Source organism: Syngnathus leptorhynchus, chromosome 8, assembly GCF_054491065.1.
Source record: "Syngnathus leptorhynchus isolate UIUO chromosome 8, UIUO_Slep, whole genome shotgun sequence".
Lineage (NCBI taxonomy): Eukaryota > Metazoa > Chordata > Actinopteri > Syngnathiformes > Syngnathidae > Syngnathus > Syngnathus leptorhynchus.
This window is the reverse complement of record NC_141202.1, coordinates 8654261-8670351: the sequence shown is the minus strand read 5'-3', so window position 1 is coordinate 8670351 and position 16091 is coordinate 8654261. Positions and strand designations below refer to the sequence as shown.

At 41.4% G+C, this 16091-nt stretch overlaps 1 protein-coding gene across 2 annotated transcripts; it reads left to right on the top strand.

Moving 5' to 3' along the window:
* Positions 1-37: 37 nt before the first annotated feature.
* Positions 38-10316, top strand: faxcb (failed axon connections homolog, metaxin like GST domain containing b). 2 transcript variants are annotated; one of them, XM_085919172.1, is made up of 7 exons: positions 38-289; positions 1648-1769; positions 3854-3989; positions 4146-4342; positions 6987-7204; positions 7808-7924; positions 8035-10316. In XM_085919172.1, exons 1-7 carry the CDS (start codon positions 248-250, stop codon positions 8355-8357), a joined length of 1155 nt encoding a protein of 384 aa, XP_085775298.1. In that variant the 5' UTR covers positions 38-247; the 3' UTR covers positions 8358-10316. The 2 variants fall into 2 exon arrangements, with proteins under 2 accessions (XP_085775298.1, XP_085775297.1); XM_085919171.1 differs by lacking the exon at positions 38-289 and having other exon boundaries at positions 1358-1769.
* The last annotated feature ends 5775 nt before the right edge of the window (positions 10317-16091 follow it).

Below are 16091 nucleotides of genomic sequence, written 5' to 3'. Positions count from 1 at the left end.
CTATTATTATTATTTTCTCCTGCGCGCGCACTCAAGCCGCGGGTGCGCGCCTGTAAATTGTGGTACTCATGGCACACCGACGCAGATCACCCCGCTGCTCTCCCAAAAGGTGATCTTATTGACTTAGACACGTCGCCACCTGTTGACTGGCCCACAATGTTGGAAGGATTTGGACGAAATCTTATTTGAGCAAGTTGTCTGCAGCAATCTGGAGGCATGCCCGGCCAACGTTCTCTCACGACACGCGATGGTCGGCGGCTTCAACATGAATTACCTCCTATTCTGCCGAGTGAGTGCAATACTAAAATCTTTTGATAATACTTTATACTCCTTATAATATGTCACCCTGCAGAAGTTAAAATATTAGTTTCTGCAAGGAAGTTTCTTTGTCTCAGTGATTACATAAGATTGAGAGCTTTAAGGGAATTTGTAGCAACATTCATATGTCTAACGTAGTTAGTAAATAAAAATATAACCAGTGGTTAAAATATAAAGTAAGCTCATGTACGCATCTGAAGTACTGCAAACTACAGACCACAATACTAGTTTTAATCAAAAGTAAGCAATTATGAAAGCTGAACTTTCAATGTACAGTTTCTCAAATATTTGTCTACAGTTAGAATTAGACTTTTACTTAGCACGCCTAGAATGACCTGCTGTTTTGCACTACTTTTAACAGGCCATATAACAAAATAAGTTGAGTTGATCTGGTGGGCCACTGGTCTAACTGGGATGAACAGGCTCGTCAGGGCGGGGTAGCTCCTCCACTTCACCAAACAATAGACCGGCAGTGTTAAGTTGGCTCTATTTGCTACATTACGACCGGATCTCAACCATAGTATACCAAAATAAAAGCAATGAAGACCAGGGACAATTATGAACGGGGCAATTTTAAAACTTGCAATTGTTCAAAGTAGGAGCGAGTTCTAAATTACCTGATGTCATTGTCTCTAATGCACGTGGATAAAGTACTGTTATAAAATAGACATTTATTTGAGGAAAGATAGTACTATATATTTTGTATGTATTGCCAGACAAACATAGTACCTAAATAAAACCCGAATAATGTCAAAGTTAGAGCGAGATATTTTTTGTGGAGAAAGAAAATGCACACATTGCGCTCTTGCACCGCATGTCCATATTTAAAATGGCATTTTTTTGTCATACGTCTTGTCATTCACCATAGTTTAAAATGTAGGGTGGTGTCCATTGTTCATTCAACACATGAACGTCAACTAAAATAGTATTTTGAAAAACGTTATCCGGAAGTCAATCTGTCATCCTTGACTTGACGATGACAGACGCTTCAATGGAAAGTGAACTCAGGGGGCGATGAGAATCATCAACCTGGGGAAGGAGAATCCAAGTGTTTACTCCTGCTAGTTTTGCGGAACTATATGAGCCCCCCCAACACATACTCGCTATCATGCCGTAGACCGGCTTGTACATGAAGCCTAGCGGGGAGCGCGGCGCCGAGGAAGAGGGCCGGTTGTGACCGACTGAGGGAGGATGTACTGGGCTGCTGGCTTCGCCTCTTCCCGGCCGTGTGTGGTGGATCTCGGGCGGAATCACAGCCTCCCCCTCGGGCTGTGTGTGTCCGAGCAGCCGCAGTCGTTATATGGATATATCATCGCCTTCCCTTTGCAGGATTACGGTGGCATTATGACAGCTCTGGGCTCCGACTCCTGGTGGAAGAAGACCCTTTACATCACCGGGGGGGCCCTCCTGGCTGCTGCAGCCTACCTCCTGCACGAGCTGCTCGCCATCAGGTATTCTCGATCCCTTTGCTTTCCTGCCCCCCCCTCAATATTAGTGCTCTTGTGAAATTTACTCAATTTGACCATTTCATGTTTCTTGCTTTCTGTTTTGTTCCTCACTGGGGCTTCCCTGTCTGCTTCCTCTTTCCAAGGGCACGAGTAAGGGAAATATATATTTAAATAACATATAAATCACGCGTCTGCTCATGTGCCATCTCCCGTGCCCGCCCATTCGCCACCTGAGCGTATTTAAAACGAAGACCTCCTCGGGCCGACCTTTAATGAACCCCCCCCCCCCCCCCCCCTCCCTCCCCTGCTGTTGCTACTTCTCACATCCACTGTTCAGTATCTTCTATCCCTTTAGATGTGTAATGAGATGTGATCAGTCCTTGGCATACCACAGATTAATGGAGAGTGCTAGGATGGCAATTACGGGATTATTTTAGGCTAGACTGGTCCAGAGGAATAAATGCATCCGGTGTAAACAGTGTCTCGGATCTCACTTTCACGTAATAATCTTAACCTTGCATTCCGTGCACAAGAAGTGCCGCAGAATCACGTGCAGCCCACTGAGGCTGAAGCCAACCTACCAGCATCATCTGTTTGGGACATGTGATGTCATGTTGGCGTAATGCAGTTGTTGTTGTTCTTGCTGTTTTTCTTCTTCTTGTTATTGTTTTTTTTTTAATGTAATGTAGCCTATGTGGAGGGCACGTCGTAGATCTGTTAACATTGAACCCTGCAATGTTTGAGTTTTGTGTGACTGTTTCAGCACCACTGGGCAGTGGACAGCGACACAAAAGCAGCCGACTCAGCCCAGAAGTGAATTGACGTTTATTTTCATGTCAGCAACCAACCAATAGCATCAGAGCAATCTAAGCCTCCATTTGGATCTTAAGCATTTTGATTTTTGGGCCAGAATTAAAATGAGTACAGTGGCATCTGTGTTGAGATACGAGAGAACCAATTTCCGAGGTTGATTATTCATTCAGTCAGTTTGTCTTTGCTTTGCGCTTTGACTATGAGCAAATATTTGAAATGTTCCAGTGAATTCATCTCACTTCACAACAAGCTGTTTAAAACAAACATACAACATCGCTCACAATTAGTATAATATTATAACCCTTTAAGGAACTCATGTTAGAACACAAACTGTGGAGTAATATGTAGACAGTCAATATTTCTGTCTATGCAATATTAATGACTCCACAACAAACCATTTTATGGTTCAGTGAAAAGTGATCCTTCTGGAGATTCCATTCTATGTCAGCAATCTGTAGGACTGTACTGTATTATCACTCTTGAAGTACGTTATGAGTCTTTTCTGAGAAAAATGCCATGTAAATGAAAGCTACTTAGTTACATTCGTCAGTTCACTTTTGATTGACAATGCATTTATGATTGTTTTGTGGGGCTGCATTGTATCACACTTTGTGATATTTGGGGTACTTGATTTTAGTCCAGGAATCTGGATTGCACTTTTAAACGCAAAATATGAAATCAGTTGTATTGCAATTAAGTCACTAGAAAAGTCGCCTGACTTCCTTGCGGAGTGGGTTCAATACCCCAAATAAAATAGTGGGAGTGTGAGTGCTTGTTTGTCTCTCTCCGTGCCCAACTGAAGACAAGTCCAGGGTGTCGTCCCGCCAACCCCAAGTCAGTTCGGATAGGCCCCGCATCCCTAATCAGAATAAGCTGCATCTAAAATAGATTGGTGGATGAATCTAAATTGTTGTTTAAAATTGTCTGGATTTTGTTGGTTGGCATTTGATTCCATGGTAATTATCATCCAAGGTGACCATAAAGTGATAAAAAAAAAATCACCAATGCTAATAAACCCTCAAATTATGACAGTGACTGAACAGCCTCCAAACACTCTCTTAAAAGTGAGTACATGATTTGTGCTCAGTGTATGACTCCATGACTTGAGTGATACGGGAATTCTTGAAAACTGTGCGATGACTCAGTCAAGTATTGATCGGCTTACAGATTAAACTGATTTGGTTCGATTATACTCACTGACTGACAATATTATGGAACGACAAAGAGAATTAGATGAGCTCCATTTGCCTACCAAATTCTCACTGTGTGTGCAGGAAGGAGCAGGAGTTGGACTCGAAAGACGCCATCATCCTCCATCAGTTCTCCAGACCAAAGAATGGTGTTCCCAGCCTCTCACCTTTCTGCCTCAAAATAGAGACTTATCTGAGAATGGTGGACCTGCCGTATCAGGTCTGTGCTTTTGGCTTCGAAAAAAATGACTCTTTCCTGTTTGGAGACAATTCTATTGACTGTACGTGTGTTGAATTGGATTGTTGAGGATAAGCGGCAAAAAAACAACAACAAAACAATGGATGGCCTCTGACACACTGTTTTGTGTCTCCCTAGAACTATTTTGATGGGAAACTGTCAGCACAGGGCAAGATGCCTTGGCTGGAGTACAACTACGAGCAGGTCTCAGGGTCCGAGTTTATCGTTGACTTCTTGGAAGAGAAACTGGGGGTCAACCTCAACCACAACCTCACACCGGAGGAGAGAGCCGTGTCTCGAGCGGTCACCAAAATGGTTGAAGAACATCTATACTGGTAAGGCTTTTCCACATACAACATATTACTGTAAAGATTTTTTTAGGGGTTGATGTCCTCTTTGAAGTATGGAAACTTTGGCACACTTGTCACTTTAAAAAGGACATATCAAAACTTATCTTCCGGTATTTACAGCGCATTTTTATTTCGTGACGTGTCCATGCAGCACTGACACACTCCTGCCTCCAAACAATGAAAGCGCTCTTGTTGTCTTCAAAGGCTCTCGTTTTTTTTTTTTTTTTTTGGTGCACTTTGAATTTTGATTCAACAAATAGAAGCAAGCAGTTAGGCTCAGCGCCGGCTGGATGATGCTGAAAAGCTAGCTAGAGAAAGACACCATTTATCAGAACTCACTTTCCATACTGAAGCCTTGAGTGTTTTTCCATTACTTAGATGTTCCACTGACACACACGCACATATATTTATGTGTATTTTGCCTCACGACACGCTGACTTCATCTCTGAACTGTACCTAGTGTATGTTGTGCACAGTATTGTTCAAAAAGTGACCTCCTATCCACAGAGGTCATTGCTTGATGCCTCTCACTCATTTTATGATTTCTCGCTACTTCTGTCCACCCGTTTCCGTGTTTAGACATGCTCACCTCCTGGATGAATTATTGATGTCAGGGAAGGGCAGTGCTGTGGCATGGTGCTGTTTGTGTAACAAGATTCAGGCTAAGAAGTATATCTGAAATATTTTGAAAAATAATTTCATTGCACCCCCCTCAATTGTTTTTTTTTAAGGTCCTCTTCCCATGTATTTTGTATGACAATGAACAATGTCGGATTTATTATGTATAAATGATTTGATCCTTCAGGTTCTGTTTTGATATTTCTGGTCAAGGACAAGTTTTATGTTCCTAAGGATCATTGAATTGCCATATTTGCTGTTCACAGTGAGACTATTAACTATTGTCTCTTAATTTGAGGCTACGTCCTAGTTGAATTTGCTGAGTTTATGAGCTTTAGAGGTTCTGGGAAATTTTGGACATTCAGACCTAATTAAATTTGTGCTTGATAAAGGATCATCTTTAATGTTCTTGAAGTTCTTTTATCAATATTAATAGAAGATCGCAAATATCCATATTCAATGTAGTCTTCTCCTAATATTTGATTTATTTCCTGATTATTTGAACAAATTAAAATCCCCGACAATAGCTATAATATTGTATCTTTAGCTGAGTATTGACTGAATGTGCCCAGATGGATCAAATGCATCAGAAGGGCCGAAACAGTAGCATGCTTGATTTTAGAAACGACAGTGATGATGTAATGGGTCACTTGCCTGGCTTCCACACTTGGTTCAGTTCTCACTCAGTGACAAACCAGGCTGTACATGACTGGGATTGTTGGAGTGATGTGCTACAGGAAACGGATGAATAGTGCATGCTGGGCGGGGATGTGCCCTGCATAGTCCTGAAATAAAACTCACCAACTGAATATTTATTCATTTTGGTCATTGTGACCAAGGTCCTTCTGCAAAAATTATTATTACTTTTTTTTTTTTTTTTTAAAGAAACACACAATTTCCAAGTTTTCTATTTATTTTAATTCCCCCCAGATTCGCAAATATTACAATCTGAACATTTCTGCAAACGTGTGTTTGTTTTGGAAATAGAATTATACAAATGTTATTTAACCTCTTAGACTGTCTTACTTCTCCGAAACACTTACTCATCTCTTTGAAGGGGAACAGTCGGGTGCACATTCAACTCAGACTGATTCAGCCTTTGTAGTGGACTAATGAATTACATAAGCGTGTAGAAAAACAACCCCCACTGCCCCTTTCGCTAAATCCTTTTTTTAAATTATATATTTTGCTCACATAACTTGCACTCATTGGCTTTTTTCAAATCTGCAAAGAAAGAGCAGCATATACGCTCAGGGACAAAGATGATAAACAGGAAGTGGTGTGTGACCCCTCTAGTCACCAGGCCCAACTATAAAACAAGCCAGATGCTTTTATCGAATTTCCACCATGCAAGCAGAAGAGCAGACGTTTTGTTCCAGTCTTATCATGACTATCCTGACTACCTATAGAATGATGCCATTGTACTAAACGTCTCGCCTCCCAATTGGACTGAACTAAAAGGTCAGTCTCTAATCTGTTTATCCAAAGACTGTGTGAGGAAATATAAGTCTGTATGTTTATAGAGACTTAATCTTGTTAGTGTCTGCACGCAAGCGCACTGACAGGGATTTTGAGTTCCATTGAAAAAAAAAAAAAAAAAACAGTCACATGGACCCCTGCATTGAAATCAGTCTAGAACTCTCCCCTTCAACTTAGGTGGTAAAATTTACCAGCGCTTCTCCGTTCTCGGATTGATGAGGTCTAGCTAAATCTATGGTATTGTATAGCACTGTTAATTATTGCAGTTGTACTGCAGTGTTTCATCATGACCAATATTTCCCATTATTTATATGCTCCGAAGCTGAACAAGGTACCTTGTTTGGATGCATCTCCACCAGAGGATGCTAGCGAGGCACCTGAGATTCTCAGTATATGAAAAAGTGAATCCAGTTAATTTCAGAAATGATTTGACTTATGGCACCACCGTGAACAGGTCAAACATATGTTTATCTATAAAACGTGACTGATGACTGCATGGATTTGTTTCACTGTGTATGTTGTGTTTTTTCAGGACGATCGCCTACTGTCAGTGGGTGGACAACTTGGAAGAAACCCAGAAGCTTCTGGCAATGAGCGGTCCTCTTAGCGACACACTAAAATGGCTGCTGAGCCGCCTGAACGGCAGCATGGTACGCAGGGAGATGTACGGCCACGGCATCGGTCGCTTCTCCGAGGAGGAAGTCTACGCCTTGATGGAGAAGGACATGAGGACACTGGCCACCCTGCTGGGTAGGAGATGACAAGTTTAAAAATTCTGGGTCAAATCTAGTGGAAAGTGCAGACTAACTGTGCGCATAGTGAAGGTTTCTATTTTTCTGTGTTTTTGTAGCGGGGCGCATGTAGAAAGGGGTGTATGCGCCATTGTGGGAGTGACCAGAAACTGATTCCCAGACAATTTAAGCGGCTCCTCTGATTCCCTTTAAAATTAGAGGCATACAGAGGTCCTATTTTCATTCCGAGTTCAGTTCTGACACACACCGCGGTGCAAATTTTCAAGGGCGGGGCCGACGCAGCTTTGACGCAGGTAGATAGAGGCTGCTGCGCCATTTGAGAGCCACCACGGCCAACAAACTCAATGTTCTTCACTTAATTAAAACGACACTAGCGCATCAGTTTTGAATTTGGATTTTAAAACGTGCACTTTTTTAGTGTGCTTTGAAACTTTATTCATTCATAGTATTAACTCTGATAATAAGATACAAGCAAATCCGGTGATTGTATTATTTACAAATGGGAAAAGAAAAATGCTTTTCAAGGGTAACGGCTGTGGGGGGGTTGTCTGTGTACATAAAGACACAATAAATGGGGTTGTCTCTTCCGTCCAAAATATAGGTGATAAAAAATATTTCATGGGCTCCAAGATATCCACATTAGATGCCACAGTGTTTGGACATCTTGCTCAGGCCATGTGGACACTGCCTGGTACGCGACCAGAACAACTCATTAAAGGTTTGTGGAATGTCATTTGAAAGAAATTCAAAAAAGAAAATGAAATAAAAATCGGTACTTTTGTTCTTCTGTGTACTTAAGATCTTAACTGAACTTATCTGTTGTCATAGGGGAACTGATCAACCTAGCTATGTTCTGTGAACGGATGCGAAGGAAGTTCTGGCCCGAATGGTTTGTGGAGGTAGATGATCTTTATTACGATGGCGACAGCGAGAGCAGCCGCTGCACGCCGTCGCCGACCGGTCTGCTGGACTTCGGGCTCTTCTCCAGAACTGACACTTTGGACGACAGCGACGCCAGCAGCCACTCGGCCGGACACACGCACGCACACACACCCGGCTCTGACCACTCGCTATTTGACTCGGATGTGGGCACGGGGTCGGACAATGAAATCCAGCTCAAGGATGAAGCGATGCCCGATCTGGAGGTTTGACGAGGTCTGATTGGAGAATGGAACAGCTGTCACCACAGCCTGCTGAGCGCAGAACAACAGAATGGCTGTTCAGATTGTCTCGAATACCCAACATGTTCCAGCTTCCATTTTGGACAGTGTTGGTATTGAGATGCACAGTAAGAAAACTCAACCACTAATTTTGCATTTTAGTTTGTTCTTTCCCAAAATGTCACAACTTGTCATGGTGGCATTTTGTCTCTGCCTTATTTGTGTGGTCTTGTGATACAGAAGATAAGCAACAAGTAAACAGCTCGGGTTTGTGCAAGTTCAGCGTCCATTTTTACCAGTTGTCTTAATCTCATTCCAACATTTTATCATTCTAGTTCTTGTAGGCTTTTTATATATGAAAAGACTACATATCACATGTATTTGCATGTCTACGTCAAATTTCAAACAGGACCGAACTTCTTTGCTGACTGGTTGAATGGAAATGAATTGATCAGCATCTCTGTGCCTGTTCCATGCATTTTATTTTTCTTTCTTTCTTTTATGCTTTTGGTCATTGGCAAAGCGGTTGAGCAAGGTGGTTGTAGTTAATAAAAATGACCACTAGATGGCAATAGCACCTAGCCATTCATTAAGAAGGCAAAAGAGCATTGTTGCCACTAATACTCAATTTTCTTACTCCAAACAGTACTTTCATACTTGTACTAAATGCAGCTATAGTCCTGCCACCGTGCTTGAATCAAACATGGTTGAAAGTTTGCGCTTCAGTTCACCAGTGCCGCTTCATTTTTCTTCATAGAAGATCTTATGTGTCAAATGCATATATATTTTTGTTAGTATTTTATTTATTGACCCTGAAAGAGAAATTATTTTCTGCACTATTTTATTTTTTATGTATATGAGAGCTTGGAGCATAGGGACATTAGAGTTGAATTGGACCGAACAAACAGATTATAATGCATTGAATTCATAAAGCAGTTTGTGCAGAGAGCTTTTTGTTACTTAAACCTCCTCTGTGTGGATGTGAATGTTTCTGGATGTGTGAATGTCATCAACTGACCAGTTGTTGGAAAGTCTTCATTGGATGCAGTAATCAGGATACCAAAATAACTGTAAGGGGACTGTCACTATGAGGTTACTTTCAAATATTTGTGACAAACGCAAAGGGTCAGCGTACACCTTTGTTCATGTTTTTTCTCTTTACTTTGTATTCTCAGTTTGGGGCACTTTAAAAAGAAAATGATTGGATGTATATCACTGATGTAGATTGCAAGATTTTCCTGTAAGTCATACTAATTTCATAATATATTTGATTGTCATTCTTTATCATATCTCGATATTATTAATAATAATTCTCCCCTGATTGGCTGGGAGAAATCACATGGTTCCAGTTCCTGATTGCGAGATGTGCTGAGAAAGATGCTCATTGCCCGATAATGTTTTATTTTATTTTTTTTAACCCTCTTCCATTTGTGAAGAATCAACCCAAGCATATTCATAACTCATTGTGCTTCTTTTATAACGCACTGCTTCCATATCTAACTCCCATTAGCACTGCGTTCACCCTCCAACAGGAACTAAAACAGTCTTGTTAGGTTCAAATGGCGAAAATGTTTTTAGAGTGGTGCATGTTGATGCCAAGGACTGCGACAGTATGCACCTCAGAAGTTCATCTACATTGTATGCACCTATAGAATTAATTTAATGTTAACCCTGGCTTGTAGCCTAATTAACTAACCAGTTCAAGAGTTGGACAGAGGAAAAAAGGCAAACAACTTCCATCATGTTGTCCTGTGGTTTGTCCCCTTCAAACTCTTACTTCATTTGGATTGCTTTCTACCAAGCCATATAAATGTCTCAAGCCGTGTCTTCTCTGTTGGTTTCATGTAAATATTGTATGTGTGACAAAGTGTATCATGATGTATGTAGAGCAGACTGATCGATCACACTGTGGCTGTGTAGTCAGAAAATGGGTCGACTGACTTATTTCAATAAAAGGCGTTGACAATTTTAAAAGTCCTCTCTTTTGTAAGGCAACATACAGAAAGAAGAATTTTCAAAAGTCAATACCTTATCTGCCTATCTCTGAAAATGTGCATCATCGACTAACTGTTATGAAAAAAGTGAGGCTATAACATAATCTAAATATATATAAATATATAAATATAAATATACAACTAAGTTTTCAAGATGAGTTGGAGGGCACCTGGCATAATTACGTCAAGTGGTTAAACAATTGGCCATTATTAAAAAAAAATGAGAAAATGTAATATCATTCTTAAAGAAAATGTCAGCGGGAATCAGTGAGGAACAAGTTGGATGAAAACAAAAGAAAGGTGTTAAAAGGGTGAGAAGTAGCAGGTGGTGGGAACAAGAAGAGGCCAGACGAGTGGCGAGAAGTTTCAGAGAAGGAGGACAGGAACTTAAGGAGTCGTGGGTGCAGCGAGAAGAGGGCTCGGACTGATAGAGGAGGATGTGAGAAGGAGGCAAAAAAAAAGGAAAAGAAAAGGAAGAGGCGCTCGGGCAGGCAGCCCGCAAGGAGAAAGCGAGGGCCACGGATCAGGTAGCGAGCTCCTCGGGGACGGAGCAGGTGCGAGCTGCGAGCGAGGCCTTTGGGCCTGAAGGGGCTGCCAGAGCTTAAAACAATCTGCACGGCTTCTTTTTTTTTAATTTGGCTTTTTTGAAGAGCCCACCCTCCATGCTATCGCTCTCTCTCTGTCTCTGAACAGATCAGCGAAGCACAAAAAGAGGCAAACAAAGCTAAATTAAACCGGGGAACTCCCTCGGTAGAGCAAAACAAATTAGTGCAAACAAATTACACAGAGTCAACATACAAACAGTCGAGCATCTGTGACTCTTTGAACTACTGGAGTTGGTGGATAACATCTACAGTACATATTTACCAATACAGCGTACAATTATTTATTTTTCTGACTTTTATGCCATTGTATTCTCAGTTTGTGGGCACGGTTTGGGCATGACCTTTTACTGTGACAGCCAGACTTTATAAAGAGGAATCAAAGAAGGGAAAAAAATGAAATGACCACTGATGTATGAATGAGAGCGCCTGGCTCATCTTCACGATCTATTAGTTTGTCCTAAAAGTGTTCGCCTCGCAACTCCTAAGTTGTGGGATCGATCTGGTGCCCAAGTCGAAGTGTCCTTGAGCAAGACATTGAACCTCAATTTGCTCCCAGTGTGGACCTTCCCTGCATGGCAGAAGCTTCCCATTGGTGTATGAATGGATGAATGTGAGGCATTGCAAAAAAAATATATACATATATATATAGCTCTAAAATATTTTTTTTGCAATGAAAAAGAGTGAAAATGTATATATGTATATATATATATATATATATATATATATATATATATATATATATATATATATATATATATATATATATATATATATATATATATATATATATATATAGAGAGAGAGAGAGAGAGAGAGAGAGAGAGAGAGAGTAAACATGGGGTCAAAATGTCAGCCATATATTATTATTCTGTTGTATTTTTCTCTTTTTTTCCCAGTGTTTGTCTTTCAGCTCAGTCAGACACCTCCCTTGGCCCCTTGGGTCCTTTTGCCCCTCTGGCTGTGGCTTTGGCCTGTCCATCTGCCTCCCACTATGCAAGTCTGTTGGGAAGGGGTCCGTGGAAGACCCCTGCACCCTTTTCAAACCTCATCCCCATGCAACGCCCTCACCAGCCCGGAGGCCAGCTGCTTGCTTGCCAGAATGTGCACATCGCTGCCAGGTGCGCCCCGGGACTCGCAGGAGGAACACCACAACACACACTCACAATACCAACACATATGCTCGATAAGCCTCTTTACAAATGGAGGCCGTACAACACACATGGTTGTACGACTTGGCCAAATATAACACACACACACACACACACACACACACACACACACACACACACACACACACACACACACACACACACACACACACACACACACATGATTTAATGTACCGGCTCAGGTGTTTCTCCACAGTCCTTCATAATGGCCTGAGCTTAGAGGGGTGAGACACCAACAGGTGGCGCTGTTTTCTTAACTAATTGCAGTTGAAAGCTTCCAGATTACTTTGGCTGGCCTATTCCATTTTGAAAAGAGTTTGTGTGTATGTGTGCCTGCATGCATGCGTGTTGGGCCAAGGCAAAAGCAAACGAAGCACCTGCTTGAGGCCATCTGACCACTAGGGAGACGGAAAGCAATTAACACTGAAGCAGTGTGTCATATTATTTTTCATATTATCTCTGAAGTAGTATTGAAGCGGAACGGTGCAACTACACTTAAATATTTGGATTAATATATGGTGTTTTGTCTATTATGGATATTGTATATTTCGTTGGGGTTAGTTAGTCTCTTTTGATCGAGCAAAAGTGATGTTGTGTATTGGAAAGTGTCCTTATGGGAGCTTTTTCTCTACAGAGATGTTTGTGTGTTTGTTTTGAAAATTTTAACATTCAGGACTGTCAGAAAGTTCATCTTTGGCAAGTTAGCAAGTTCATCTTTGCACACTGTAGTTTGATGACTCATGGATGGGAACACTTATGTAAAGCGTACATTACAGAGTGATCTTTTCAACTAAAAATGTTATCGTTATTATTTATTTCTGTACACTCTGTACTCAACAGCCGGTACACAGACCACTGGACTGATTTATTTACGATAAGCTTTTTGGTCACCACATCACACCTTAATCACTGGTGTCATCATAAGAAAAAGGCCACAAGGCCTCAAAAGTGTCTAGATATAGTGATGAGGTTCTTTTTAATCGGAAAAAAGATGACATCGCTATAGATCTGTCATTTTGTTTTGACCCTTTATCTCTTACACTGCAACTCATATCCAGCCGTACTCTTCATCCTCACCTTCGTCAAGATCTTATCTAGTAGTTGCTTATGCCCAAATATCCCAATTGTTCAGCTCTAAAAAGAACAATAATTATATATTCCAAACAAGACTGTGGGAGCAATATAGCAGCTTTCTTCTGATTTGCCCCATTCTTTTTTTTCTTCCCTTAATCTCCCCCTCCTCTGTTTCATAAGAGCCAAGGGAGGTGGAAAAAGGAGTTTGGGGCGGTGGTGTGCTGGCAAAGCCTTTTCTAAACTCTCCGGCATTATGGGGGATTATTTTGTGCAGAGATCCTGGCTTATGCGTCTGTTTTTTTTTTTTTTTTTTCACTCCCTCTTTCTCCTCTTGCTTGTGGCAGACATGCTCGGTAAACAGGTTGTGTCACACTTGATTGCATTTGAGAAATTAAAAAGCAGCAGTGACAATAGGCCAGTGCTGGTGGATGAGGACCCTGGCGGGGTGGGGTGGGGGGACACTGACACTATAAGACCCAAGTCTTTGGGGACCCCTGCTACGCTGTGTGACAGAAGCAGCCCTTGCTGCCACAACAATACGAGGGCTCGTCCTTCAGAGAGCACTCCTCCCGTGCACTCAGCAAGTCTATCTGCAGCAGGCCATCTGCTCGCCTTCTCTCTTTCTTCTTATTCCTCTTCTGTTTGAATTGGGCTCAAACATTCAAGTGTTTACCAGCACCAACACTGTTTATGAGTGTTTTCAAGACATATTTCCCCTTGTGATTCAGAAATAGCGTGTATACATAAAGAGTAATAACATTACTGCGCTTCTACATATTCAGTGCAAAAATCATTTACAGGTAGTCCGTTACAGTTAACAACTCAAAAGATGAACATTTTGGTTTTTGAAATGCTCTGATAACTTTTGCTTCATGTTCCAAGGGTAAAGCTCCTGCAGTTAGGGGTTTGTCCTATAGGAGACAGTGTTATACTATAAAACATGGACAACACTACATGAAACTAATACAATTGACAAAAGTTGTGTAAATGGGGGTAATGACTTTGCCTTAAAAGGACTAGGTTAGAATCAATATTACAGAAAATGGTATTAAGGTCACAATTGGCAGAGTACATGAAAAGCAGTATATTGTATATACAACAATAAGTGGCCGACATCTGACATGATGTCACGGTTGTTCGAAATCCAAAGTTCCGTGATCATTTTCCTTTAAAATAATACAACCTCAGACACCTTTAACATTAGTGCTCTCACTGTATAACTCTTATCGAACACGTTTGTGTAATCTCTTTCGTTTGATTTTCATTATATGTGCTGTCATGAGAGTGACAGCCAGTTGCAATACTTCACAGGAACAAGCCAATTGTGTTTGTCAACACACTCTGCGCTCTCCCCTGCAATAGTCAGCCATGTTTAATTTGATACGTCTCACTCGGCTAAATTTAATCTGGAGTTTTGCAGCATATTTGTTTGCAGTTATTTGATTTTGACAAGAGTGAAGCTGACACAAGTTCCGTCGCGTCCCATCCGAACACTGCGCCTCCGTCAGGGGAGCGACCTACACTGGCCTGTCTCCAGCGTGGAGGCCTCCCTAATATATAATCTGTTGATTTACTGTCACCTCGAGGAGCACAGTCAACCCGAGGAGACGCCGGCGAAATTCATTAATCTAATTAGATGTGTCATATTGCCCGAACGAGAAGGTGTTCTAGCTTTGCTGCAGGATAAGTGCAAAGTAAGACTGGGTCCCACAAGGATAGCATGCAGCCGCCGTGTGCTAACGCTACTGTGCTTCATTACACTCTTAATTACCTATTGTTTCTAACCAGTTGGTGGCTTTTTAATGAGAATCTACAGGCAGTTAAATGTAATCTAAATTTTCTAATCTACTGGTCCATTACCAAAGAGTCAAAATGTTATTGGTTTTGTGAGTAATCAGACTTTTAAATGGTGCTGATATCATTCCCGGAGGGCAGGACTGGGCTTCTACTGTGTAATTGAATTCAGATTTCTTCTCCTTCTTCCTTTTCTTCCTTTTCTTCTCTTTGCAGAAGGCTGAGAGGAAGATTTTTCAGTTGCGGATGATCACTCGGGTCGAGGAGCGTGTCTTTGGTTCTGGTTGGATCACACGTTTTTTTTTTTTTTCCCTACAGGCATAGGTCACATTGGTAACCCCTTCAAGAAAGAGTGCGGAATATGCACATAGAGACAGCGTGTGTCTGTGTGTGTGTTTGTGTGTGTGTGTGTGTGTGTGTGTGTGTGTTTGTGTGTGCACGTGTGTGTGTGTGTGTGTGTGTGTGTGAGTGTGTGCACACGTGTGTGTTTGTGGCTTCGCCTGTCCGGTGTTCTGCTGTGCTGTCACCTGCAGCCAGATAAGCCAAAGGATTTATCACCTAGTGAATTGCCTTTGAGTGCTGGATAAAATGGTTCCAATGCATCCTCAGACGAAAATGCTGCGAGGTTAATGAGAGCCAAATTCGCAGAGGGCTAAATCTATTAGGTTTTCATGGATCGAATCAATCAACATGCACTGCACGGGGGCTGGGGGGGATTTGTCGTTTTGAAGCATTGCCCGTTTGAATTCCAAAACACAATCTTCTACACGAAATGATTCACTTTGATTTTGATAGCTTCTTCATCAAGAAGATGACAGCTATGAACTAATTTCCGTGACAATTATGTTCCATACACTTATTAGCCCCAGCTTTTTTTGGTAGTTGACGAATGTTCTCTTTCCACATCTAGAGAAAGCAGATTTGGGGGGATTTGATGCTTGTTTGAAAAGAAAATAATGTTGCTTTCCGTTTTTAATCATAGCAGTGTTTGCAATTTTTATGCAATTTTTTTTGCACTGTAGTTAAATAAAATGGTTTCAACATTATGTTCAGTTTTGACTCACAAATCACATATTGACACCAGGTACA